At 49.1% G+C, this 27,954-nt stretch overlaps 1 protein-coding gene and 1 long non-coding RNA gene across 2 annotated transcripts in view; one reads left to right on the forward strand and one right to left on the reverse strand.

Annotated features, from left to right (window-relative positions):
• MYLK (myosin light chain kinase) overlaps positions 1-27,954 on the forward strand; it is a 189,347-nt gene that overhangs the window by 144,414 nt on the left and 16,979 nt on the right. Inside the window, 6 exon segments of the mRNA XM_033211001.1 lie at positions 1,590-1,892; positions 8,985-9,017; positions 9,115-9,208; positions 10,747-10,950; positions 17,935-18,152; positions 20,232-20,355. Coding sequence (XP_033066892.1) covers positions 1,590-1,892; positions 8,985-9,017; positions 9,115-9,208; positions 10,747-10,950; positions 17,935-18,152; positions 20,232-20,355 — 976 coding nt within the window.
• Positions 13,780-27,922, reverse strand: LOC117083399. Its single transcript, XR_004437067.1, has 2 exons — positions 27,847-27,922; positions 13,780-13,986 (listed from the first exon to the last, which is right to left on the reverse strand). It is a non-coding gene; the product is annotated as an uncharacterized LOC117083399 (long non-coding RNA).

Below are 27,954 nucleotides of genomic sequence, written 5' to 3' on the forward strand. Positions count from 1 at the left end.
ATTAAACAGCCAGCAAAAGTGGTTCCATCACAGGAGGCCTCTGCATGACTGCCAGCACTGGGAAGTGGCTCTGTCCCAATCCCAGAATCATTCCCAGGGCTTTGGTTACTGGGGATAGACAGTTTCTAGGCAGCACATTCTGAGCTGGAATGTGGATCAGCAGGGCTGGGAGAGGGGACAAGAAGGAATATGAGTATGAGTATATACGTATATACATGTATACACATGCAGATTTTTCTCCATATAGACAGGGTCATTTACAGAAATTGCCTTTGGCCTTCCTGCCTTGCTGGGGGTGGGAGAGTAGCAGTCAAGTACTTTATGTTTGCTGACTTGAGTCTTGTAAAAACCCTAAGAGGCAGGAACATATTGGCACCATTCTCTGAATGAGAAAGTCAGGCAAACAAACCAGTTTCAAATTTGCTGGGAATGACATAGCTTAAAAGCATGGTTTCAATTGCTAGTTTGTGAGGCTTCATGAACTCAAAAAGCATTGGGGGAGATGAAGTGTTAATGAACACAGATATCTGTAGCTAACCAACCATCTGCAAAAACTAAATCTGAAAAATAGGAGAGTTTTGCTCAGATAAGCAACTAATAAAATCAGCAAAACTCAAGAGCCTCATTAAAGTATTGGCTACCATGATTTGACTTGAAGTTGGCAGCACTGCTAGTTCTGAGGCCAGGTCATCTGAATGAGAAGGCAGCCAGCCAAAAGGGCCACTTCTTATTTGTATCCTCAGCTCATTTTCTGTCCATTAGTCAGGGATGGCTGTGATTTGCTATTGTGGTTTGCTTTTGAAATTATTTATATCTCAACAGCCCTCTGAGAATAAAAGAGGTAGGGTAGGAGTAATTTTTGAGTATATAAAGTTAGAAATAAACTCCTACAATAATCTTGACAGTAATGACTAGTCAAGCCAGCCACTCTTCTAAGAATTTCTCACAACCACCTGTGATGCAAGTGCTGTTATGCACATTTTACAGATGAGGAAACTGAGGCACAGGGCAATTCACAGCTACTGTGTGGGGACAGATCCGTGTTCAAACCTGAATCTGTCTGACTTCAGAACAGAAACACTGTGCTTTACCGCCCCTTGCTGGGGCAGGCATTTCTCAAGACCCAGAGAAAGTGGAGGCAGACCCCTAGTTATGTCACAGGTCATTGGCCAAGGGCCCGAAGGACAGACACACACACTCATGCTGACCTGTCTCTTTCTCAAAACATGTTTTCGATGGGAAATAGTCCACGCCTTCTTGGCAGCTTCCTAGATCTGTTTACTCTGACAAATATGTTTATGACTTGGGCAAAGTACAGGAAATCGTGACTTGCATGTAGACTGGAAAACTAGCAATAAAAAGGAGGGGGCGCCTTTTTTGGAGCAAATAGTTATATGTGGGGCTTTCCGTACAGGTGGATTTGTACATAGCTCTAACTGTGATATGCGGATGAGGGAAAGAGACGCAGGACCAGGGACTTCAGAGTGGGTTCTCTAGGCTGCCTTTCCCCAATGACACAGGTAATTCAAAAACTTCCTTTGCCTGCAGTTCTGGAAAGTGTGGGTGATGTTGTGCTTCTCTATCCCCAGATAAGCCAGACCCCCCAGCTGGCACACCTTGTGCCTCTGACATTCGGAGCTCCTCACTGACCCTGTCCTGGTATGGCTCCTCGTACGATGGGGGCAGTGCTGTACAGTCCTACAGCATCGAGATCTGGGACTCAGCCAACAAGACGTGGAAGGAACTAGCCACATGCCGCAGCACCTCTTTCAACGTCCAGGACCTGCTGCCTGACCATGAGTATAAGTTCCGTGTACGTGCAATCAACGTGTATGGAACCAGTGAGCCAAGCCAGGAGTCTGAACTCACAACGGTAGGAGAGAAACCTGAAGGTAGGCTGCCTTCACTTCATCAGTGGCTTGAAATAAATATGTATGACTGACCTTGTGTATGTTAAGACTGTACTGAAAGGGGTGAAGAGGAACTGAGGAAACATTAATGATGACTGGCAGGGTCTTTTGGGGTCTTGGTTTCCAAGACAGTGATGTGGAGCCATTCTTCAAAAGTGTTAATACTTAGGACATTTCAAAAAACATTGAACCAGCAATTGTGGCATGCTGCCACCAGCGGGTGATGGTGTCACCAGTGGCATGCTGCCACTCGGGGGCACACCAGAAGTTCAAGTAGGCCTCACGTTCCTCTTCCACCTTCCACCCCTTCTCTCCTCCTCTTGTATCCATAGTTGAGTGTCTACTTGGTGTCAGATTCTTAGGACACAAAGATAAGACATGGAACTTAAAATCTAGGGGAACAGAGGTGTGTATGGCTAACTATAATGAGAAAGGATGCATGCTATTATAGCTGGGTAAACAAAGAGCCAAGGGGACATAGCAGAATGCATGGAGCGTTTTTCCCTGGAGACCAAGGAAGGCTTTCTGGAGAAGGTAACACTTAATCTAAGTCTTGGAAAGTGGGATAGGATTCTAAAAGGCACGGAATATAAGGAAAGGCACTCTACAAGAGGAAACAGCATGAGCAAAGGTTACAAAGCAATGGCAGTGTGTGGCATTTTCAGATGCTCGTGTGTGGCCAAGGCATATGTTGTGTGAGATAGAACAGGAGGAAGTTTAAGACTAAAAGGGCATTTTAGGTGAAGTTGTGAAGTTCATCAAAGATTCTCAGGCAGGGGATCAGGAAGATTAGATCTGGTTTTTGGAGAACTAGGGAAAGAGCAGGGCTTTGCTGTTCATAGTGCAGTTGTGGACCAGCAGCCTTGGCATCCTGGAAGCTTCTTAGCAAGCAGACTCCCCCAGGCCCTTCTGGGCCTTGACTGAAAATGATCCACCCCTTAGGGGATTCAGAGGCACACGAACGTTTGAGAAGCACTGGAGTGGCAGGTAGGTCAGAGGAGATGAGACTACAGTCAGCCATACCAGATGGGCCTCTGGGATGACAGTCCAGGAGAGGGATGAAAAGGGCATGAACTTCAAGCCTCGGGAGGTAGAATTGAGCATACTTGAGGACTTTTTGCATAGAGAGTTGAGGAAGAGAACTGGAAGATTCTAAGATGACTTACAGTTCCTGGCTGGTGTAACTGAACACAAATTCAAGAGCCAGCTAGAGGTTTATTGTTATAAGTCACCATGGCTAACATGTATTGAGCACTTACTCTAAGCTTACGATGTGTTAATCACTTTATATGCATCGTTTTATCCAATCTGAATAACCCAATGAAGCAGATACTGTTATTACCCTCATTTTACAGATAGGGGAAATGAGATTTAGAGGGGAGAAGCCACTTGCCCAAAGTCACAGAGCTTGTAATTGGCGAGCTGATGCTTGAACTCAGAGCTGTCTGGCCTGAAGCTTGTGTTCCTTTGGTTAGACTGAGGGAAGAGGTCAGGCTGCCTTCCAGGTTCCTGACTTGAGTGACTTGGAGGTTACATAACAGGGAGTCTGGGAGGAGAGGGGAGCTGTGGTTTCAGCCCTGCTGAGTTGGGGCATCTGAGGGATAGCCAAGGGAAGGTATCCTCGGACTGTTGGGTCTAGAGCCCAGGAGAAGGGTTTAAGCTAGTGCTGCAGGCTTGGAAGTCTTTACTATTTAATTAATAATTGAAACCATGGGCATTGATAAGGTTACAGAGAGTGTGGTAGATAAAGTCAATACCAGTACCATGAGGAAGGAGCTTGCAGTACCAGGAGAAAGGACTGAGAGGGGAGAGAACCAAGAGGAGGCTGGAGTCTCAAAGAAACTGGGGAGGGAGAAGTTGCAAAGAGGGCTTCATAAACTGCATCTAATGCTAAATAAAGATGAAGGAGATGAGGACTCAGAGGGTCTTCGGCTCTAGTCCTTTGGTTGATAGTGATATTTGTGATCAGTCTGTAGAGTTTCCACTGAGTGAAAAGATGGTTGCCCTGGTTAAGGAATAAATGGAAGAAAGAGAGGCCAGAAGCATGGAATATTATTTCAAGAAGTTTTGTGTGAAGAACAGGAAAAGGACCTTGTAAATTTAGGATAAGAGGCCGGGTGTGGTGGCTCACACCTGTAATCCCAGTACTTTGGGAGGCTGAGGCAGGTGGATCGCCCGAGCTCAGGAGTTCAAGAGTAGCCTGGGCAATGTGGCAAAACACCATCTCTACTAAAAGTACAAAAAATTAGCTGGACATGGTGGCATATGCCTGTGGTCGCAGCTACTCAGGAGGTTGAGGCAGGAAGATCACTTGAACCCAGGAGGCAGAGGTTGTAGTAAGCTGAGATTGCGCCACTGAACTCCAGCCTGGGTGACACAGTGAGACTCCATCTCAAAAAAAGAAAGAAAAATGAATTAAATAATATAGGATAAGAAAAGGTTGGGGGTGAGGAGAAGGTGGAGGGATATCAAAGGAAGAGAGCTCTTGGAGACAGCATAATGTAGAGTTGTGAGGCAGATGGTAGAAGACTCAAATATTGAAGGAGACTGAGCTCCATATGCAGAGTGTCACTTGAAAACCAAAACTGATCACTAGGTGAGAATGTATTTGACTCCTTCTAACTACAAGGAATTAGAAATCAAATGAGGCAAATAGTAAACCTGAGCAAAGCTCAGAAAGCGAGAAAGTGAGCAGGCCTGGCATCACCAGGGAGCTAGAGCCATCGTGAGTATGGAAACTGTCATCTGATTCAATGACCCTCTTTACTTTTGAAAAAAATTTGAAATTAGGTACAAAATAGGTATTAAAACTTTACTTTCAATTAAACAAGGGCTCCAGAAAGAAAGAAAGTTAGGGTACCAATGGAAAACATACCAACTTTACAATTTTATGTGAGCAGCTGTGTGTTGGGTGGCCTTTACCCACTGAGCCCTGTCAATATGTGTAGAGCAGGTCTCCTTGAGAGCTATGGAGCAAGTCACAGAGGTGTGGTGCCTGCTCCTGGGATAGCTTTTGCAGGGATACCAACCACTAGCCACTCCCAAATGTCTGTTGGGGGACACCGAGTAACAAAACTGCCATCGCTGTCTTCTTACACACCCCCCCCCCACACACACACACACAACGTCCCTCTGAAATGAGCAGAGTGGGGGCTGCATAGAGTGTGGGTCCCAGGGGGGCAATCAAGTTCCAGTCTGTGTTGTTAGGATGTTACTTGGAAAAGTGACAGGAAAAGGAATAAGATTGCAGTGTGAAGATGTTCATTGGCTGGAAAGGAAATGGTTGAGGTCTATACTATGGTGTAAAGAAGGATAGGCTGGAGAATCCCTGGCTAACCCCAGGCAGCAGGACCAGAGGCCATGGGAGCTGTGAGGTGTGGCCCCCAGGGGTCCAGGACAGCTGCTCCCAGGGTTGTGGGGAGACTCTGCCAGGAGGAAGAGCTGGGACTACCTGTCTGGGGCAAGTGGCCTCTCCCTTGTTCCCTGCCATCAGCCCACTGAACCCTCTCTGGGCCCTCAGACTCCCCTTCCCTGCTGCCACCCCTCCCAGCTGGGACTAGACAAAGGGCAATGTTGAAATCACTTGAAATCCAGAGGAGGGGTCCAGTTCATCCAGGGCTTCTAGACAGGAAGCTACTCCCCACCTGAGGCTGGCTGGATTACCAAGGGGGAGGAGGAAGACAGCAGAACAGTTGGCAAGTATTAGGCCTCAGGGCAGAGGACTCTGGTTGGGGGGATTCCAGGTAAAAGTTCTCTGTGGTCTGCTCAGATGCTTGTTAGTTATAAAGCTTCATAGGCCATCCCTCTGCTGAAGAGGGAAATGGCCCTTAGGGAAGTGGCGTGTGTGTTCACGCAAAGGCATATGTGTGTGTGTTGGCAGAGAGGTGGGATTGAGTGAGAGGTCACTGCAGGTCATTTCTGTGGAGCAATGGGGGTGGGATCATATTGAAAAGGCAGTGCTGATTAACCCACACTCCATGAAGCCCAGCTAATGTTGGCTCTGACCTTCACCACTACCACCACAGCCACTGCCACTCCTGCCTCTCACTCTTCTACTTCATCCTCTTGCCTCATTTGCATCCCTGTGTGTACTCTAGGCCTCACCTCACATTCATTCACCATGTGTTCTGTGCCCCTCCTGTGTCCTAGGCACTGCCATAGGCACTGGGGATACAGTGGGGGACAAAGCGTGGGTTCCCCATGGAGCTCCAGTGGCTTCTCTGTACTGGAGCCACTCCTAAGACTAGGGTTCCTGAATTGACACTGCACTCCCAAACCCAAGTGCACAGAGCCAGAACCTTACCACAGCCCCGCCCCCTCCCAGCCCAGCCAGGTCTTGAACTGTACTCCCCCTCGAATCCTGCTGTCACTCAAATCCACTCCATCCCTGCTCCTAACCCCAATTTGTTCTAGTCTGTATAACTGTTAGCAAAACAGCTACTGTGACTGAGGCTTCTTGCAGAACTGTGGCCTCCTTGCAACCGCCAGGACAGTTCAATATATAAAGTCTGTACCGCTCCTATCCCAGGCTGCAGCTATGCCCGGGCCTCAGAGGCTGTCTCCGGGGCTTGAGTGCCCTCTAGTGTTCTCTGGGTGTGCAACAGTCCTTGGCTGCAGGAAGGGACAATTCTCTGTCCGGGGGACTGACTGGACTTGTGGCGTGTGAGGGTCCTGAGCACTCAGCTGATCCTCTCCCAAACACTCCAGGGTAATGAGACTCTCATCTGTTTGCAGAAATATCTCAGAACCATCCTCCAAATAGCCTTCCCCTTAGCTCATGGATTCATAGCTCATTCTGAACAGATTTTTTTTTTTTTTTTTTTTAAGTTCAGTGGAAGACCCTTCTGCTGCAATTTTAGCTCCTTCCCTAGTGGAAAGACGGAAACCAGTTCACCTTTCTCAACAACGCTTTATGCACCAAGAGCTCCACTAGTTGAACTGTGGTCTTTCCTCTACTTCTCTCTCATCCTCCCCTTGTGGTCATTTTGCCCCTCAAATAGAAGAGAGGCAGGACAAGAAGTGAAAAGCAGAAGGGGACGTAGCAGCCTGGAATCTTTATCTTTTTTTAAGAGATCAAGTCTCACTCTATTGCACAGGCTGGACTTGAACTCCTAGGCTCAAGCATTCCTCCCGCCTCAGCCTCCCAAATAGCTGGGACTACAGGCACTTGCCATTGCTCCTGGCTTAGTCTGGAGTCTTGATCTGAGTTTTCTGCAGCATAAAGGAACACAGGGCACTAGAAAGAGGGGCTGGGATTCCTTGAGAATGATCTAGGTCCTTCCCCCAGAGCATTAGCAGGAGAATCAGACCTGCCGCAGACCTCTGGGGTGAGAGGCGAAGGTGAGGCATGGATGTGGGCTCATGAGTGAGGCCAGAGGCTAGCCCTGTGACTGTCTACCTGGACTCACAGTGACAGGCAGGGGCCAACTCTAGGACTGGATACTCCCTTCAAGGCAAGCAGGGAAAGTCCCCTCCTGCTGGGCCATTGGCAAGACTGCTCCTCCTGACACCAGGCCAGGAAAGCTGCCCTCTCCTTTCCCTCTCACTCTGCTGCTCAGAATACACTGGTCTCCATGCCACGCCGGGAAAATGTGGCACAGGACAGTAACTGAAACCCACCTCTGATCCTTCAGCTGGACTCTATCTGCGTATCCCTGTCTATCTCATTCTTTTTTATTTTTCCATAGCAATTTCCTTTCTGTGATGATAATACTTCCCAACCCCATTCATGTTTAGTTTTAGTTTTTAAAAAAGACTAAGCTTTGTCAGCAGCATTTTAAGAACTCTAAACACACACTCCCATTCACACTCACACACTCACACAGGCACACCCACACTCACACTCATATGCCCACCCTTACACACTATCTCTCACACACACTCACACTTTTAAAATCCTTTTCCTCCCTCTATGCTTTCTCTCCTGTCTTTGTTTTGCTTCCTCGGGAAACCTCCCGTTCGTTGTCCAGCTGTCAGCCAGGACACAGCCCAGACGATGGCTGAGGAGCACACAGCACAAGACAAAGCATGGCATCCAGAGCTAGCCAGGGCCAGAGACATCAGGGGCAACTCTTCCTCTTACAGACGGGGAAACCCAGTCCCAGGAAGGGAAAGGCAGTCAGCCAAGGTCAGGTGGCTCGATTGTCAATAAACAAACCTGTATCAAGGCAAAGGAAGGCCTGGAGCTCTGAAGTGGGTATGCTCTGCTGGATGCCCCCCTGTTCCGGGGACCCCCTCCTGTTCCCCAGACCCCTCTTCCCTCCTGACACAGCCATGGGAGCAGCTGGCGTGACTGTGTCCCTCCCCGCCTGCCTCACAAATACCTGTTGGTTTCATTTGTGTGACGTTACTCACCCCCTTGTTGTATTCCACCATTTCCTCTAAGACACAACTCAAAGGCATTTCTTCCAAGAATAATTGCTGTCACTTACAGTTGCCCCATTTTGTGTCACCCTCCTCTGTTGTGTATTCACTTTGAATGGTGGTGATATGTGCATGATTATGATACACTTTGTAAATTGTTACTTCAAGTATACGTGTTTTTGCCTCTTGAACTAAATTATAAGCTACAAGAAAGGAGAGACCATGCCTTCTGTGTAATATGTTTTGAATGCCCACAATAACTGATATTCAAGATGCTTGGTCCAGTGCTGGGATGCCATCAATAATGTTCAACAAATGGCTACATGGATTTGACACTAGAAGCAATCAGCAGTTGCTGACTTCTGAGCCAGGGGAGAAAGAGACTGTCACAGTTGTGTATAGGTTCTGAAAGTCAGGAAGGGTTGGATGAGATGTGGAGAAGGGTATATCTGGGGACCATGAGGCTAGAGAGGATGGGACGGAGGGGAGACCTGGTGGAGAAGTGGAGCTGAGTGGAGGGAGGAGGCTGACACCTGCCATTCTGCATCAGGCCCTATTTGCTATGTGGATTGACCAGCCCCAGGGGATGCCCAGAGCTCTGGGCCTGGTAGTCTTCTGCCTAGGGATGCAGGCCCCCAGCACATCTTACTCTCAGTGAGCCTTCAGTACTAATCACCTGTGTCTTCTCGGTCCTTCCTTGTGCCCCCCCAGAGCCAAAGGATGAAGTGGAGGTTTCAGACGATGGTGAGTGCAGCCCCTGTCCTTAGGTCAGGCTCTTGGGGTGGAGGGAGCTGAGTGGGGGCATCTGAGGCTCACACCAACCCTGACCCGTGCCCCACAGATGAGAAGGAGCCCGAGGTTGATTATCGGACGGTGACAATCAATACTGAACAAAAAGTATCTGACGTCTACGACATCGAAGACAGATTAGGATCGTAAGTGGAATGGGAAGTTGCCTCTGGGCTCCCAGGGTGAGGGTGGTGCAGGTCTCACAGTTAGATTCAGTGCCTCAGTTTCCTGTTGCACCCTGGGCCCTGCCTCCTCCCCAGACTGAGAGTCCCGCAGGACCCATGAAAGCGTCACTCACCCAGGACTCTCTGCAGAGTTGCCCATGCGGTCCTGCACCGTCCCAGCTCTGCAAAGGCTGTGGGCAAGTCCTTCCTTTTCCATGCCTCTGTTCAGAGCCCAGGACTAAAGTGAGACACGGGGAGGGGAACAACACTCACTGGGGCCTGTCAGGGGAGGGCGGGGGGTGGGGGGAGCAGAACATTAGGGAGAAGAGCTAATGTGTGCTCAGCCTAATACCTAGGTGGTGGGGTGTTAGGTGCAGCAAGCCACCATGGGACACGTTTACCTATGTAACAAACATACACATCCTGCACATGTACCCCAGAACTTAACAAAATAAAATCAAATAATTTAAAAAATAAAATAAAATGAGAGGACTGGATCAGTTTATCTTTGGTATCCCTTCCATTTGATCCACAGAAGTCAGTGGAGGCTGATCGGTGCTCACTGTAAAGCAGTGCGTGCGTTAGTGCTCCATTAAATGCGCAGCAGTCATCCAGCTCCCTCATGAACTTGGTCGCACTGCTTACTCTGGCTTCTCCCTGGGACGTGGAGGATAGAGTGGGCTCAGACCCCAATCCTGAGCCGAGCTGTTCATCTGCCCCTAGCCCTGTCCCTGGAGAAACAGAAGAGGTGGGAGAGAAAGGAGTGGGACTCCACTTGTATTTCCAGCGGTTTCTGGGAAATGAAGGAGTGATGGAAACCGGGTAACAGTATCAGAAAGGAGTCGGTGCCATCACAGAGGAGCCCCGCTCTCCCCTCTCTCAGCAGTGGGAAGCAGGACCCTGCCTGGGCCATCACCAGGGGATCAGTGGTAGGGAGTGGAAGGAAGGCAGGCAACTGCTCAGTAATTCTCTGCATTTGGGAAGGGCTGTCTCCACCCATCTTCATGGGTCCCACTGCAGGGAGGAGAAGAGACGCCATCAGCCAAGGTTGACAGTAGGTTTGTCAACATTAGAAGTGTGCTTCAAAGGCTAGGTGTGGTGGCTTATGCTTGTCATCTCAGCACTTTGGGAGGCTGAGGTGGGAGGATTGCTTGAGGTCAGGAGTTTAAGACCAGCCTGGGCAACATAGTGAGACCCCATTTCTACAAAAAAATGTTTAAAGATAAGAAAAAACAAATGTGCCTCATTGCTCTAGAGCAGGAGTCTGGGCCTTTCATAAAGGCCTATGTCTTAGATTTTATGGGAGATATGTCTTTGTCACAACTACTTAGCTCTGCCACTGTAGCGCAAAAGCGGCCATAGACAACATGCAAACAGCCAGGCAGGGCTATGCTCCAATAACACCTTACTTATAAAAGGAGATGGGCCAGATCTGTCCCATGGGCCATAATTTGCCAACCCCAAGTTAGTGGAAAGCTTAGCTAAATGTGGCTTTTCTGTCTTCCTCCTTTCATTTGCAGTGGGAAATTTGGACAGGTCTTTCGACTTGTAGAAAAGAAAACTCGAAAAGTCTGGGCAGGGAAATTCTTCAAGGCATATTCAGCAAAAGAGAAAGAGAATATCCGGCAGGAGATCAGCATCATGAACTGCCTCCACCACCCCAAGCTCGTCCAGTGTGTGGATGCCTTCGAAGAAAAGGCCAACATCGTCATGGTCCTGGAGATGTGAGTGGCTCACTGCCAGCAGCCTGGGCACTGCAGGGAACCCCCATATGTGTCTCCCCTACTGCCCTACCCCAGCTACCTCTGCCCCGAGATGGAAAGCACTGCAGATAGGAGTATGATATGTAAGATGCTCACCAGCCATACAGCCAGGCCTGACCAAACGGAACCGAAGGTCTGTGCACAGTGCTGGCCCTGAGCCTCTGAGCACCAGCCCAACTGCAGCCCTGTGCTTATTTCCAAAACAAACCAGTAGATCTTTGAGGACCCTGGCACCTTTCTCGCCCTCATCTCCCCATGAAAGGGGCAAAGCTACCCCTAGGCTTCTTGGTTTCATTCAGGGGCATTCTCACCTGAAGGTGGTTTAGAATCAAAGGGGAGGGACAGGGCGGCTTCCTGACTTCCCCATGAAAGATAAGCGGCACCCCGGCTCGGGGCTCAAAATCCAGGATGGAAGCCTCGCTCTGGTCCTCAGTCCCCTCCTATGTCTCCGCATGTCCCCGGTCTACTCTTGTTGGTACTGTTTTGACTTCTCACTCATTAAGAGTGGTGCTTTCCCTGTGGGGTTGTACAAAGGCAGGGAGATGGATCAAATGACCTCCAGCCAAGGCTTTCCCAGAATCCATTGTTTCTTCTGCACCTGAATCCTCCACCTCCCTCACCTCTGAGCTGCTGGTGCATGTGTGTACACACACACACACACACACATGCACACACACATACAGTGGCACACTGGCATCAGCAAGCCAGGCATCCCCGACAGCATCTGCATTCTTAACAGTTTCCTTTTTTATCTGAATTTTTAGAATATATGCTACAATCACCTCAAAAAATATTAGGAAATACACAGTGAAAAGTCTAATTTCGACCATTATTCCTGTCTATCCTTTCCTAAACACCACCACCATCACCAACACGAACGGACAGTTTTATTGGCTTTTATCTGTATCCTTCCAAAGTTTCTTTATGAAAACATAAGTGGGCTGGGCGCGGTGGCTCAAGCCTGTAATCCCAGCACTTTGGGAGGCCAAGACGGGCGGATCACGAGGTCGGGAGATCGAGACCATCCTGGCTAACACGGTGAAAACCCGTCTCTACTAAAAATACAAAAAACTAGCCGGGCGAGGTGGCGGGCGCCTGTAGTCCCAGCTACTCGGGTGGCTGAGGCAGGAGAATGGCGTGAACCCGGGAGGCGGAGCTTGCAGTGAGCTGAGATCCGGCCACCGCACTCCAGCCTGGGCGACAGAGCAAGACTCCGTCTCAAAAAAAAAAAAAAAAGAAAACAGAAGTGTATAAACACACACACACACATATTCTTATTTTCTTGCCTTTTAACACAAAAAGTAACTTTTTATACTCACTATCATATACTTTGCTTTTTTAGTTTGGTTTGGTTTGTTTGTTGTTATTGTTGTTTGAGACAGAGTCTCACTCTGTCGCCGAGGCTGGAGTGCAGTGGTGCCGTCTCGGCTTATTACAACCTCCACCTCCCAGGTTCAAGCGATCCTCCCACCTCACCACAGGCTCACACCACCTTGCCCAACTAATTTTTGTATTTTTGTACAGATGGGGTTTCACCATGTTGCCCAGGCTGGTCTCGAACTCTTGGGCTCAAATGATCCATCTGCCTCAGCCTCCCAAAGTGCTGGGATTACAGGCGTGAGCCACCGCACCCAGCCTACTTTGCTTTTTCAGTGAATTGGTATGGGAGTTAGTCCCATCTCACTACCGAGTGAGCTTCCTCATTCTCACAGCTCTGTGGGCTTTTGTTGTGTAGAAAATCACAATTTATTTCAGCAGCCTTCTTTTGATAAGAGATTGGGATTGGGCGATTTCCAGCCTTTTGCTTTTACAAACAAGCATTGTTTGTAACCTTGTACCCACATCTTTTCACTCATGCCTGTGAATATCTGTAGGATAAACTCCCAGAAGTGAGGGAGAGTTGGATTAAAGGGTATGCACATTTGAAGTCTTTAGAGATATTGTGAAATTGCTTTCAATATCCTTGAAATGCTCATCCTGAACTTTGGGGGTCTCTGTCCTTTGGTGGGGGCTCTATCAGCATCTTGGAATTCTTTCCCAGGAAAGTTGAAGCCAGTAATACATCCCCAAGCTGTAGATATGAGTGGAGTATTAGTCTTCTCTCTCCCCTCATGCCATTAACATTCTGGCACACAAGTATTTCCTTTCAGTATGTGTTCCTTAGGAAAGGCAACAGTAGTTATGAGTGTAGGCTTGAGTCAGATGAACCTCACTTCAAATCCCTGCTCTACTTCTAACTTGTTATTTGACCTTGAGTAAGTTATTCTATTGTACCAATCCCTAGTTGTATTATCCATAAATGTAGATATGATGCCCGCCTTCATGAACACTGTGGGATTCAATGCAATAATGCATATAGGGCACAGTACTCTATAATGGGGAGTTATTGTTAGTAGTATGATACATTGACTTTTTTTGTATCCTGGTTTCTTTCCATTTAAAAGTACTTTTTGAGCATTTAACTTCCAACAAGGTGTTGTGGAACAAATCCTCCCTAGTATTCAGGAAGCCTGGCTTCAGTTTCTGCTACTGTTGAGTCATGATTTTACAATTGTCAAATCCTACCAGCACAAAGAAGTACTTGGATTGGAACAGTCAATCTCAAGACACCCCTTTTGGTTATAAAATTCTACTATTTTGTGGAACTATAAAAGATGTGGTGAAGAATTTCCATTCGTATCTTAAAATCTACATTCAGCCCCAAATTCAAACGTGCCTGCCCATTTTCAGGAAATACGTAGCCCATGTCTGTGGCCTCATTCTTTATACCCTCACAATAGCCCCGTGGGCTGCACCTTTTCACATTTATTCTAGAACACGTTGCTTAGTCTAGGCAGTATGGGCATGTGAGGACATGTGGAGAAATGTCCTGTCTTTAGAAGTTAAACCTTGAGCAGGTTCTTGAGAGGGTGCAGGAGTCACAGGGCCTGGGGAAGGCTGGGCAGCAGCACCAGTGGGCAGAATACCATACTTAGCTTGGAATTGGAAGTTGGCAAGCTGGATGGAAAAAGCAAAGAGAAAATGTAAGAAAACTTCAGCTGGTCTGGCTTTCATCCCTCTACCCCATGCCTCCCCCGTGGACAGGAGCAGGTCTTCCATGCCCAGATACCAGAAGATTTGCCTGCACTTGGGACCATGGCCAGGTCGCCAAGAGTAGGAACTTGGTAAGAACTCAGTCAACCAAAGAAGGAGGAAACAGGTTCATACTCCATCTATACATCCCTTCCAGCTTAAACACTCTAAGACTTGACCACTGAGAAGGGAAAGGATGATTTTCACCAGTGCAATGTGCTACCCTTGTTGGATGGAGAAACTGAGATTAAAAGAAGGATGATGCCTGGGGATAGAAAAATGGAAAAGTATTCCAGGGTCCCAGCCTTAAGTTCTGTTGCCTCAGATCTAGTGGGAAATAGTAATGAATGTGTCTTCAGATTTCTGACTTCTGATTACTGGATGAGCCCCCACCATATAGCAGTTGGTCTGACACAGCGGTTCTTTCAGACCCCTGACCTACTTGGGCTTGTCCTTTTGGAAGTGCTTGGGACATTCCAGGTGGTGGCGGAACCCTGAGCATTGAAGACGATGTGAAGTTTAAGCTGTGTCATCCATGGCTCATCTCATGTTTGTGCTACTATTAGCAAAATTTATCAAAGAACATTCCAGCTGGCTGCCATGGGGCAAGGAGCAGAGGGTCTCGAGTCCCCTGACAGCACCATTCCTTCTTGCTTCCTATGAGCCAAGGTCTAGGGTTTGGGGGATGAATCTGATTCCTTAGGATAGGGATCACTTATTTATTTAGTCATTCGCTCACTCACCATTAATTTATTAAGCCTAATCTTGGCCCTTGGCATCCCATTTCTGTGGGTGGCAGTTTCTGTCTATCAAACCAATGTTTTCCACCCATAGCATTGAGTAATTTGAAAAGAAACCCACAGAACCATTAATCTTGCCTGTTTAACCCCTTCCGTCTTAGAAAGTTGAACCATAGGAACAGTTTTCAAAATATATTATGTCTGAATAGGATTGAACCTATTTGAATTTATATTGAATAGGTTTCCTCCAGAAATGTAGCAGGGATTATCTCCATGCCTCAGATTCCCACCACTCATTGCCTCAGACATTCCCGAGGGCATTGAAAACAATGGTTGCTTGCTTTCTCAGAATATTTAAAATTTAAATGTAAACATTTTGGAGCACCTTGTCTGTGCCAAATATAGTTGGAGGCAAGTAAGGGTCTAGAGATGAGCCCGCCACCTGTGATGTGTTCAGAACTTCAAGGCAAAGCCAACTTGACACAGAAAGTGCAGAGACGAGGCCACGGACATAAGGCCATGGAAAGTGCAGAGACAAGGCCGTGGACATAAGGCCATGGAAAGTGCAGAGACAAGGCTGTGGACATAAGGCCATGGATGCCCAGTGAGGGAAAGATCATTCCATGTGAGGAAATGGGGAGTGACTTTTTCAGAGGGCGTGAATTTCAGCTGGTCTCCCAGGAGTGGTAGTTGAGTAAGCCAGTATTTCTCAAACTTGTCTGATCATAAGGATGACCTGGAGTAATTATTACAAATATAGATCCCTAGATCTCTCCTAAGACTTTCTAAATCAAAATCTCCGGAGGAAGAGCTTGGGAATTTGTATTTTTAATAAGAGCCCCAAGTGATTCTTTACATAGAAAATTGATCATTGATATTGAGCATTGACTGTGTGCCAGATACTTCCAAGCACTTTACCTGTGTTGACTCATTTAGTCTTTGGAGCCACCCTGTGAGGTGGGGCTGTTTTTAATCTGCATCTTACAAATGAGGAAAATGAAGCACCGAGATGTTAAGAACTGGCTGAGACCTAAGAATGTAGATGAGAGTTTGACTTGGAGCCCTGGTAGAGAGCAGTTGAAATGGAGGGCATGAGGACAAGAGCACCACCTGCTGGCCATTTGGGGACCTCCTTCTCAGATGGGTTTTAAAGTGTCAATTCTAGCTCCCTCCAACTGTCACTGGCACAGACTGACCTTCTCCAGCTCAGCCCTTCCAGAAGTGAGTGTGTGTGTCACGTGGCAGAAGCTGTGGTATGCTGGGCCCCACAGTGCATCCCTATCTCTCTCCTGCAGGGGTCAGTGACAAGATCCACCTAGCCCACCACAGCTTATCAGACAATAAGTAAGAAGTGTTGAGCACCTTCTATGTGTTAGACATGATACTTTACAAAGGCTCCTACATTCCTAAAAACTATGAGGCAGGGATAGATAAGGAAACTGGGACTCAGAAAGGTTAAGCAACTTGCCCAATGTCACACAGCTCATAAAAGGCAGCAGCAGGATTCAAACTCAGCTCCTTTCCTGTTCATGAGGACTCTCTGTAGGAGAGGAAATACCCTTGCAAGAGGACAGGCCCAGAACCCACCCGGCCTTGTTCAACTGGTGGACCTACAGACCACTGTAGAAACATGAGCTTAGGCCTGGGTGACAGAGCGAGACCCTGTTTCTACAAAACATTTAAAAAATAAGCCAAGTGCAGTGGCACATACCTGTAGTCCTAGCTACTTGGGAGGCTGAGGCAACAGGATGACTTGATCCCAGGAGTTCAAAGTTATGTTGAGCTATGATCACAGAACTGCACTCAAGCCTGGGTGACAGAGCAAGACCCTGTCTCAAAAATGAAGGAAAGGGAAGGAAGGGAAGGGGAGGGGGGAAGGAGGGAAGGAGGGAGGGAAGGGAGGGAGGGAGGAACAGAGGAAGGCAGGCAGGCAGGAAGGAAGGAAGGAAGGAGGGAAGGTTGGTTATAAGCCAGACATGATGGCTTATGCCTGTAATCCCAGCACTTTGGGAGGCTGAGGTGGGATAATCTGTGGAGGCCAGGAGTTCCAGACCAGCCTGGGCTCCCCTCCTCTCCTCCTTCCTTTCCTTTCTTTCGCTTTTGAGACCGGGTCATACTCTGTCACCCAGGCATGAGTGCAGTTGTGTGATCATAGGTCAACATAACTTTGAACTCGTCTCTACCAAAAAAAAAAAATTGAAAAAGAAAAAAAGAAAAAGTGAGCTTACTGATATCTGGGTGCTGCATAAGTTACCAGAGAGATGCTTTAAACTTGCTAAGCAGAGACCAAGAAAGGTGGGACAGAGGGCTAGGACAGGGGAACAGAGAGGACTTGTGCAACTCAGGCGGCAGGCCGTGCATTTGCACTGAAGGGCGATATGCTGATGGCTGAGACCCTGGGGCAGTCCCTAGCAGAGGATGCATGCCTGTGGCTGCAGAAGCCAAGTTGACTAGACATAGCCAGGATCCAAAGCCTATCCCGGTAGAAAGGATTACACAGCTGGGGCAAGGATGAAGTCCAGGGGAGACCAGTTAATTATGACTTCAGGGAGTAAACCAATACTAGAGACCTAGCCAGAGTAAGCAGATCTTTCACAGCTGTGGGTATAATGGGTTATAGCCAACTAATTTTAGAAAATTTGCTGAGGCTTATTATTGAAGATTGAAGATATTTTTCCGTTCCTGGCTATGCAAAACAAATGCTTGTGGTAACTGTGAGTATTTTGAACTTGAGTTCCCTGTGACTAAAAGACACACTAGGGCACAAGAATGTTCCCTTAGGCATGTGTGGTCATTTGAGGGAAAGAGACTGTTCAGCGGTCACTCTTTTTGTTAAGAAGATCATGTCTGGACCTCTCTGTTCACACCCAACTCTGAAACTGCCTAGCGTAGATGCTTCCCTGAGTCTCCAGTAGCTTCGAGGGTGCAAGGCAGGGGTCCCTGATGGGAAACCAGGAGGCCCTGACCCTTCTTCCATGTTGGAAGGGTGGGGGATTCAGGAAGTGCCCATCACCCCCATTGCCTGGGCTTTCCTGCCAGTTTCTCCTACCCCCAGCCTACCCTGACCAGTCTCCCTGCCAGCCTGGCCTCCATGAGCTTGTGGCCTGACCGCCCCATGCACGTGTTCCCGCAGCGTGTCAGGAGGTGAGCTGTTTGAGCGCATCATTGACGAGGACTTCGAGCTGACGGAGCGCGAGTGCATCAAGTACATGCGGCAGATTTCGGAGGGGGTGGAGTACATCCACAAGCAGGGCATCGTGCACCTGGACCTCAAGCCGGAGAACATCATGTGTGTCAACAAGACGGGCACCAGGATCAAGCTCATCGACTTTGGTCTGGCCAGGAGGCTGGGTAAGGCTCATTTCCCACGGACACCAGTGTGTATTGCAGTGGCCGTTTCCTCTCACACTAAGTGTGAGAGGAAATGTACAATATTGGGGTTAAATCCGAGACCGTGAAGACTTCTCAGGTTCGAATCCTGCCCCTACCACATACTGGATGTGACAGTAAGCCTCAAATTCCCCATCAGAAAAGTGGGATCATAGTAGGACCTAACTCACAGATTTGTTAGGAGTATCAAATGTGTTAATATAGGTAAAGGGATGGGAAGAGTGCCTTGCACATAGTAAGTCTGCTTAGGTGTTAGTGTACATATGATGATGATCATCCCCTTTTGTTTTTCACTCTGGTGCCATTAGCAGCAAAAGTCATTTTGGTGGTGGTGGCTCTGTACGTCTGCATCATACTGTACAGTTTCTAGAGCACTTTCACATGAAAAATAATCCCTGTGATTCTCACCATGAGGTAGGCAGGGTAGGGTTTATGAGCCCCATCTTGCAGACTGGGAAACAAGGGTTCACAATAGCTTTGCCCAGGAGGTCCCACTGTGAGCCAGGGGATGTGCTGGGGTTGGAACAAGGACCCCAGACCTTGCTGAGAATGCTCTGCAGCACCTCTGACTCTTAGGCTAGCCAGGGGAGAGGTCATGGGGGAGGCGGTCAGGGTCTCAAGGCCAGCCCTGAAAGCATTTTGGTAGGTGCCTGCCTGGCTCACATTCCGCCTGCATACAGCCTGCCTCTGCAGCCCTTTGATGGCCCAGTGATTGAGGAAACAGCTTCATCCTCCCTTCTCAGCCACTGCCCTGCTAGCAAGGAGCCCTAGGGCTGGGGTGAGCTGGCTTTATTTCACCACCCTGCAGGGAGTAGAAAGGAGGGGCCAAATGAATGCCACCCAATAAACGTCTCCTAGGACACTCAGTGCTGGCTGAGGCTGTGCTGGTCATAAAGAGGAAAGGGGCAAGGTGGGGGGCGAGGTTCCAATAGACCACGACTGGTCTGGTGGTCAGCGCAGTCAGGTGAAAAGCACACCTCGGCGCTGGGTGTGTGTGCCTGCTCTGCTCACTCCTGCTAACGGGACAGGGTAGAGGCAGTGACTGGTGTACAAGGCCTGCCTTTGAACAGTGACCACCAATAAATTAAATGAATAGAGAGGCCGCTGTCCTCAGGAGTCGGCAGTGTCAGAGCCCAGGGAACACAAGGTCCAGGTTCCACTGGTGAGGGATATTGTGGGAACCACCATGTCCACCAAGGACCAGAGAACTGGGAAGAGGCTAAAATGTAGCAGAAAGGGCTGAGAGGCAGGAATTGGAGCAGAGCTTTCACATCTGAGGGCTGGTAAATGCTTTGTTTTAGAACATTTGCTGTGAGCTCTGCGAAGTTAAGGGAGACCATAGGTACCTGCCTTTTGCACATATTAACAGGCATCTCTGGTCCTTTATGGCCAAGAGGTACCACCCTGGGGTTGAAGCCTCTCCCAGCTACCCTCCCAACAGCTCCTGGAGGACAGCCATGAAGCTGTGTGAGGAGTAGGAGAGGCAGGAGGGAGGAGCAGTGGTAAGCATGGCTCAGGAGTCGGACTACCTGGGCTTGAGTCCTGACCACCACTTGTTAACCAGGTGGGGAAATCACTGCACTTCCCTGGGCCTCACTCACTTCCTCAGCAGCACGAACATTATACCTACCCCTTAGGGTTGGTGAGAACCCTTGTAAAGCTGCCAGCAGGGTACATAGGACATAGTGAGTGCTAGAGATTATTATTAAGCATAAGTCACAGTCCCTGCCTAGGGGAACTAACTCATGAGAGAGACAGACTCACAAAAAGACCATTCAGGGGCAGGTGCTTTAATGGCCTCTTCTCCCCCTGCCCAACCTGAACAGGACATTTCAGGTGAGTGTGCGGTTTGTTGGTTTCACTGGTGTGTTGATGCACCTGTTTAATAAGGAGGTCAGATGTCTCTGTGCCAGTTCTCTGTGCCGAAGCCTGTGTCTGGCCCCTCCCAAGTTGGGGTCAACACACAGATTCGGGCAGCTGCTGGCCTCAAGTGGGCTCCGTGATGTGCTTGCAATTTATCCCTCTCCATCCTGGTTTCAGAGAATGCGGGGTCTCTGAAGGTCCTCTTTGGCACCCCGGAGTTTGTGGCTCCTGAAGTGATCAACTATGAGCCCATCGGCTATGCCACAGACATGTGGAGCATCGGGGTCATCTGCTACATCCTGTGAGTCTCGGGGCACTTGGTGGACCGGTGGACCACTTGATGGACCGGTGGGTGGGGGCTGAGGTTTCCACAGGAGGGTCCCCAGACTGCCCTGCCATTGTCATGATGGGGGGCCCACCCCAGAGTCAGGAGGGTGGCAGGCTCCCCTCCCATCCCTGGCAGCCCACCCTGCTCCTGGGCTCCCAGGAAGTCAGTAGCCTACATATTCTGTAGCATCATGTAGCTACACATGCCGAGATCCCCATTCTGGGAGCTCACTGTCCCCAAGGCTGGCCAGCCTGTGGCCTTTGGTCAGAAGGATGGGAAATGTGGCTGGCACCAAATAATAAAACCTCACTTGTGTGGGTACACAAAGAAGGAGGGCAGGAGGCCAGGGGCGTATCTCTGGGCATCCTCATTGTCTTCAGGGCATAGCACTCCATCCTTATGGCATGGGGACCCCAACTACCAGCCTCATCTCTGAGTCCAGTATATGGATGAATTAACAAACACTATTGACGATCGAGCCTTCAATGGGACGAACAGACAAAAGACAGTAACACAGTAATTAGAACTGAAAAATCAGGTGGGAAATCCAAAGCCATTTCAATGAACAATACTGTAGGAGAGGGGAGGTCAGCCATCTAGGCCAGTGCTTCACAAACATTAACATGCCTGACTCACCTAGGCAGCTCCTTACATTGCAGAGTTTTTGTTCAGGTCTGGGTGACCTGAGATGCCACATTTCTAACAGGCTCTAGGTCTGCGACTGTGCTGGTTCAATGACTGCGCTCTGAGTAACAAGGCTGGAGAACACTGTCTCGGTGGGCTCTGGCTGCTTTCGTTCCTGAAGCCCCAGGGTGCGGACAGTCATTAGCCTCAGAACTTGTGTGGCAGCCCCTGAACCTGTGTGGCCACATGCAGTTATGGGATGGTGTCCCCAAAGATGCAGATGTGTATGCTTTCATTCGATAATGTTTTTATTGTCAGAACAAGAGGAAAAATCTAACATTTTCAAAGAAAATGAGGAAGATCTCTAGGAATACTTTCTTAGACCGCTGGGGCCTTCAGACCCCAATGTGAGAAAAGGCTCTGGGTGGTTCTGATGCACAGCCAGGTTTAGAAGCCAGTGTTACAAAAGCTTTAGCAGAAGTGGGGTGACTTTTGTGCAATGTGACTTTTTCACGTGCTCAGGAGCTTTACTCACTGTGGCCTGTTAGGACAGTTCCCTCAGTGGAACCTGCGCCACAGGCATTGTAGCCCAGTTATCCTCTTTCCTGCCTGGAATTAGCCGCACCACCACAGCCTCCCCCTTATCAGCAGAAAACCCCGGGCCAGGTGTGCATTGCCTTGCCTGTCTCCCTGCTCCGCCCCCTCCTAGAGAAGGGGCACTGACAAGTGAAGACAGCAGCTGGACCAAGCTTGACTCCTGGCTCCCTAGATAAGTAAGGAATAGCAGGGTAGGGGCGGGGCCAGCCTGCCCCTTTGAGGGTGGCCCCAGGCCTGGGCAGTGCTAACCTCTGGCCCCTGGAAAAACAGCAGACCCTTGAGAAGCAGTCCTTGGTCAGCTCTCTCTGTTCAGCCCCAGCTGCCCTGTGGTCGGGCTTGGTCGCAGGGTACCCCTCCAGCCGTCATGGAGACTTGCCTTACTCTTGATTCTTCAGTGGGTTTTCCCACTGCTGTGGCATCAGGATCTTCTGAAGCTACAGATTTTCACATAGGACTTTGTTTGATCCTCAGAACAAACCCAAGAGTGGGTCATGGCAGGGATTCAATCTTCATGTGGCGTTGAGGTGACAGGGGCCAAGGAAGCCCATGTGGCTGCCCACTTCCCACAGTCGGGCCGGGGACCAGCCGTCTCAGTTTGCCAGAATATAGGACTTTCGATGCTAACATGGGAACAGTCCCAGGCAAACCAGGACAACTGGTCTGCGACAGAGCAGTGACTAGACTGCTCACTAAGTTTTCACCAGTGTAACCTCTACCCAGATCAAGAAACCTAGCACTGCCAGGCCCCCACAGCCCTCTGGTGCCCCTCCCTGTTACCAACCCCCAGAGGTCACCATTACCCTCATGGCTAATGTCAATGAAATAATACAGAAAGAAGTGCCTGGCTTTTTTTGCTTGACATTGTTTGTAAGATTCATTCATAGTACTATGCGTCATTGTAGACTGTTTATTCTCAGTGTTACGTAGTACCCCATTGTGTGAATATAATCCAGTTAATTTATCCGTTCTGCTTTGATAGGCTTTTGAGTAGGTTCCAGTTTGGCCATTGGAAGCATTCTGTTCATGTGTTTCAGTGAACATATTTGTACATTTCGGTTGGATGTATACTCTAGAACTAGAATAACTGGGTGATAAGGGCACTTTATTGTCAAATGAGAGTTCTTTTAGGTGGAGGAACATAGTAATTTGGGCACTATGCTACCTTGTTTACCAGATTACTTTTAAAGCAAAGACCAAGAACCAGGGCAGAGTTTTGGAAATGGGGAGAAGATAGTTTTGATGCTGCAGGTGCTTGGGCAGGGGGTGTCAAGAGGGAGGAGGGGTGTGTGTGGCAGGGACCCAGGCCAGGTGGCACAGAGTCAGCCTGGATCAATCCTGTGCCACATCTTGGCTCCTGGACCCCCACTGTGAGCCACTGCCCTCTGGGGCTTTTCCAGGCTGACTCTCTCAGCATGGATGGAAGTCAGGGAGTTCCCCTCCCAAGCCAGGGCTCTCAGCAGAGACTCGTGCTGGAAAAAAACGTTCGCGCCAAGGAGGTGGTATCTTTTAAGCTTCTGCTATGCAGAACTCTGGAACCACTGCTGGGAGCACCCAAAAGAGGCTCTCTGGTGGCCCTCATGGCATCTTCTGCCCCACTCTGTCCCTCTCTTTGGAGCCTAGTCATCTGTGGGGCAGTCCCTGTCTGGGCAACTTCCACCTTTGTACCAGAGAGCCCCTCCTGTTCTCCTTTCTGAGGCCAGTGAGAGATGGAGAGGCCAGGGAGTTGGAAGGGAAGGCAACAGACTGTGTCACCATGGGACGATGTGACTTTACTCTCTCACACCCAGGCCAGCCATCAGGGCAGTTCCTTGCCCTATAGGGAAGGAGAAGATGGGGTCGTGGAGCCCCCACACTCTCAACCCAGATCCTGAAGGGAGATAGTAGGTTGTGTGAGTACTTAGAGACCTTCTGAAGTTAGCAATAGCCATGTGGTTTCTGGCAGGAAGTGAGAGTACCAGAGAGCTGGAGGCCACACTTCCATATGGAAGAAATCCTAAGCCTGCCTCTGTTTAAGAGCACTCCTCCCGCTGCTGTCTCCCTCCCCTACTTCCTGGACTTGGTACTTCCTTACTGCCTGTGGGGAGGCCACAACAGCTCTTTTCCGTGCCCTTCCCTCATCCTACTTCACAATACCTTCTCTAGCCTCCCTCAAGCCAGAGTGAACCAGCAATGGCTGCTCTGCTTCCTCCTCCTGCCGCTTCCTGACCGGGCCCAGCAGCACAGCCTTCCCATTCATGCTTATTTGTTTGTCCAACACCCACCATGGTGCAGACAGCTGTCAGCTGTCCCTCCCCAGCCTGGTATGTGGTCGGGAGATGCCAAGAGGGAGGAGAGGTGTGTGTGGCAGGGAAGCAGGTCAGCTATTCTGGTGACAGCTGCCCAGTCAGCTGAGGAGGGGTCACAGTACCGGGGCATCAGGGCCTCCTCAAACCAGGGTCTGGCTGCAGGGCTCCTCAGCCAGATCCAGTAACCTCTGCCTTCCCCACCCGGGGCTGCCACTGCCCTCTCTGCTGCTGAGCCTGGAAATGCGCTTTGATTCCAGCCCTAGGATCCCTGCTCCCTTCCCAAGCCCCGCCACCACCTTCAACTTTTACTAACAGAACTAAACCCCAGGTCGCTGCTTCCTCGGCCAGTCCACAAAATGATGCACAGCTCTTCCTGTGGACCTGCTCAACCCTCTCAGCTCTCCCACCAGAGTATCAGATGGCTAATATGGATAAAAGACTAACCCCTTCCTAGCAGTCAGTAGTTCCATCAGCAGATGTGTGGTCCCCTTAGCTGGCCACTGATACAGTCGGGGCATCTGTCTGCTGCTTGAAACACAACACAGAAGCCAGGTGCACTAGTGCGCACCTGTGGTCCCAGCTACTCAGGAGGCTATGATGGGAGGATCACTTGAGGTCAGGAGTTCAAGACCAGCCTGGCTGATATAGCAAGACCCCCATTTCTTAAAACACACACACACACACGCACGCACGCACACACACACACACACACACACACACACACAGAGAGAGAGAGAGAAAGTGTAGTCCAAGAGGCATTTCTGCACCCTCTGCTCTCCTAACTTTCTGCCCCCAGAGCCAAACAGGCCTCTACATCAGATTCCCTGGGGGAATTTCTTTTGCAATGAGCTGAGAATTAAGAAATTAGAATGACCTGCATTCATGACCAAAGACTAGTATTTGACCATTAAAAATCAATGTGTAGAGTCTGTACTTGATACATCCAGTGAAGAAAAAGTAAAGCATCCAAGGACTTGCCCAGACTGATTACAGTTTTGTGAAAAACAGATCAATCAATTAGTTAAAAACTAGAGGAGACCAGGGAGATAAAGAGGTGTTTTAATACTAACATTATTTATTGACCGATTTTTTTTTTTAACAAATAATGACTGTTTTCTAGCTGGGCGCAGTGGCTCATGCCTGTGCTCCCAGCAATTTGGGAGGCCAAAGTGAGTGGATGGCCTGCGCCCAGGAGTTTGAGACCAGCCTGGGAAACATGGCAAAACCCCATCTCTGCAAGAAATACATAAGGTAGCTGGGCATGGTGGCATGCACCTGTGGTCCCTGCTACTCAGGTGGCTTAGGTGGGAGGGTCACCTGAGCCTGGGGAGGTTGAGCCTGCAGTGAGCCACGATCATGCCACTGTATTCCAGCCTGGGTGACAGAGCGGGACCCTGTCTCAAAAAAATAAAAAATAATAATAATGACTATTTTCTAAATATAAAGACAAGGCTGGGCACAGTGGCTTATGCCTGTAATTCCAGCACTTTGGGAGACGGAGGTAGGAGGATTGCTTAAGCTCAGGAATTTGAGAGTAGCCTGGGCAACATGGTGAAACCCCATCTCTACCAAAATACAAAAAATTAGCCAGGTGTGTTGGCACGCACCTGCAGTTCCAGCTACTCGGGAGACTGAGGTGGAAGGATCACATGAGCCCAGGAGGCAGAGGCTGCAGTGAGCTGACTACTGCACTCCAACCTGGGCAACAGAGCAAGACCCTATCTCAAAAAAAAAAAAAAAAAAATTAAAAGACATGATCCCTTATGCAAATTTTAGCAATAAAGAAAAACTTCCCCAAAAAGGTTTTTAAAAATCCTCTAAAACCCTACCACCTAGCAACAGCATTACTGAAAATTCGAACACCCTCTTTGTCAACACGCTGTGTATGTATTCCATTTTTTATTCTAGACACGTGCTCTTTAATAGGGAGAATGCTGGGGGAACTTGGGCAGGCGAGGAGCCAGGCAGGGCGAGGAGAGTATTTCAGATGAATAGGCTGCCAAGAAGGAGGAGCGCCAGAGGCCAGAGGCGAGGAGGCTCTCCCTGACTGTGCCCAGAGTTGCAGAGATTAAGACCTATCTTTGCAGGATTATAGTTCCTAATAAGGAAAGGAGGTTTGCAGAAGGGGAACTTTGTGCATTCCACAGCAGGGTTGTTTGCTTTTCCTGCCATCTTTTGGAGTACTGCCGGACTTCCCCGCTCTCTGTTTCCAATGGAAAATGTAAAGAAGCAGCAGGTGGCTGACAGGCAAGAGACAGGCTGCTTCCTGAAGGGGCTTGCATGGGCCACATGGGGGCAGGGTCACAGAGACGGAGAGAGCTGGGAGGCCCCTAGGAAATCTAGCCTAGTCCGCTTGATGTCTAAAAGGAGAAACTGAGGCCCAGAGAGGGGAAAGGAGCAGCAGATAACAGTGCAGACACTGGGACAGGTAAATGCCCACCCTTCCCTCATGGGGACATGACCAAGAATGATTCTCTTTGCCTTCTTAAAACATAAATCACCAGCACTTTCGGAGGCCGAGACGGGCGGATCACGAGGTCAGGAGATCGAGACCATCCTGGCTAACATGGTGAAACCCCGTCTCTACTAAAAAATACAAAAAACTAGCCGGGCGACATGGCGGGCGCCTGTAGTCCCAGCTGCTTGGGAGGCTGAGGCAGGAGAATGGCGGGAACCCGGGGGGCGGAGCTTGCAGTGAGCTGAGATCCGGCCACTGCACTCCAGCCTGGGCGGCAGAGCGAGACTCCGTCTCAAAAAAAAAAAAAAAAACATAAATCAGGGTCTTGCTTTAAAAATATCCCATCCACAAACACCTATTTTTCAGAAACACAAATATATTGATTAGGATGAGACAATTCACATCGTAAAAGCTTTCTTCTCTTTACAAAAGTTTTCACTAGAGGTTTCCTGCCATGGCAAGCTTTTTCTCCCAGTATTTCAAGTGGGTTTTGTTCTGTCAAACCCAACCAAAGCCTTACTCCTGAAGCAGTCAGTGCTTGGCTTATGATGATGGATTCATAAGCATTTGGGAGAAGAGACATTGGTAAAGCCCTAACTTGACAGGCTGATGGCAGGAGGGACCCAGACCCATCTCTCTCTCTCTCTCTTTTTTTTTGTTTTTTTTTTTTTTTGAGATTGAGTTTTGCTTATTGCCCAGGCTGGAGTGCAATGGCACAATCTTGGCTCACTGCAACCTCCACCTCCAGAGTTCAAGCAATTCTCCTGCCTCAGCCTCCCGAGTAGCTGGGATTACAGGTGCTCGCCACCACACCCAGCTAATTTTTGTATTTTTAGTAGAGACAGGGCTTCACTGTGTTGGCCAGGCTAGCCTCGAACTCCTGACTTCAGGTGATCCATCCATCTCGGCCTCCCAAAGTGCTGGGATTACAGGCGTGAGCCACCATGCCTGGCCCCCAGACCCATCTCATGGGGCTCAGCTGAGGTCAAGGCAGGAACAGCTACATAATTTGCAACATAAAAGGTGGGGCCACTTGTTCAAACCTTATTGAGAATCTTGAGATGACAGCAGCAGAGCATTAAACCAAGCACAGGGCCTGTCTAAGGGTGGGACTCTGGGCAACTGTGCAGGTCAAACACCCATGAGGCTGACTCACGAGGCCCGCGTGAACAGTGGGGTGGGTTGTTGCTATGAAGGTGAGGTGCACAGAGGTGAGAGGTAAGGTCAATACGCCGCAAATCTGATCTATTTTGTTTTGAAATTCCTTACCTTATAAAGTTTATTTGGCTTCAGCTGCTGGTCACAGAGTCATTCCTGCACTCACAGCTTGGTGAGGGAGTGGAGGGAACCCAGCAGAACTGCATGAGGTCTCCGGGCATGGACTGTCTCCTTACTGCGGACCAGGCCTGGTGCCAGTGCTAAACACTGCAATTTACTTCATCTTCACAGAAATGTTAGAATAGTATAGCTTTTAAGAGGACAGGCTCTAGAAGCAGATACCTGGGTTCCAGTCTCACTGGCTGTGAATCTTTGGGCAGGTTACTTGAGCCTGGGCTGTGCCTCAATTCCCTCATCTGTAAAACAAAGTTATAAGAATTACCTGCATCA

The sequence above is a fragment of the Trachypithecus francoisi genome, unplaced genomic scaffold, assembly GCF_009764315.1.
Source record: "Trachypithecus francoisi isolate TF-2019V2 unplaced genomic scaffold, Tfra_2.0 Lachesis_group0, whole genome shotgun sequence".
Taxonomy (NCBI): domain Eukaryota; kingdom Metazoa; phylum Chordata; class Mammalia; order Primates; family Cercopithecidae; genus Trachypithecus; species Trachypithecus francoisi.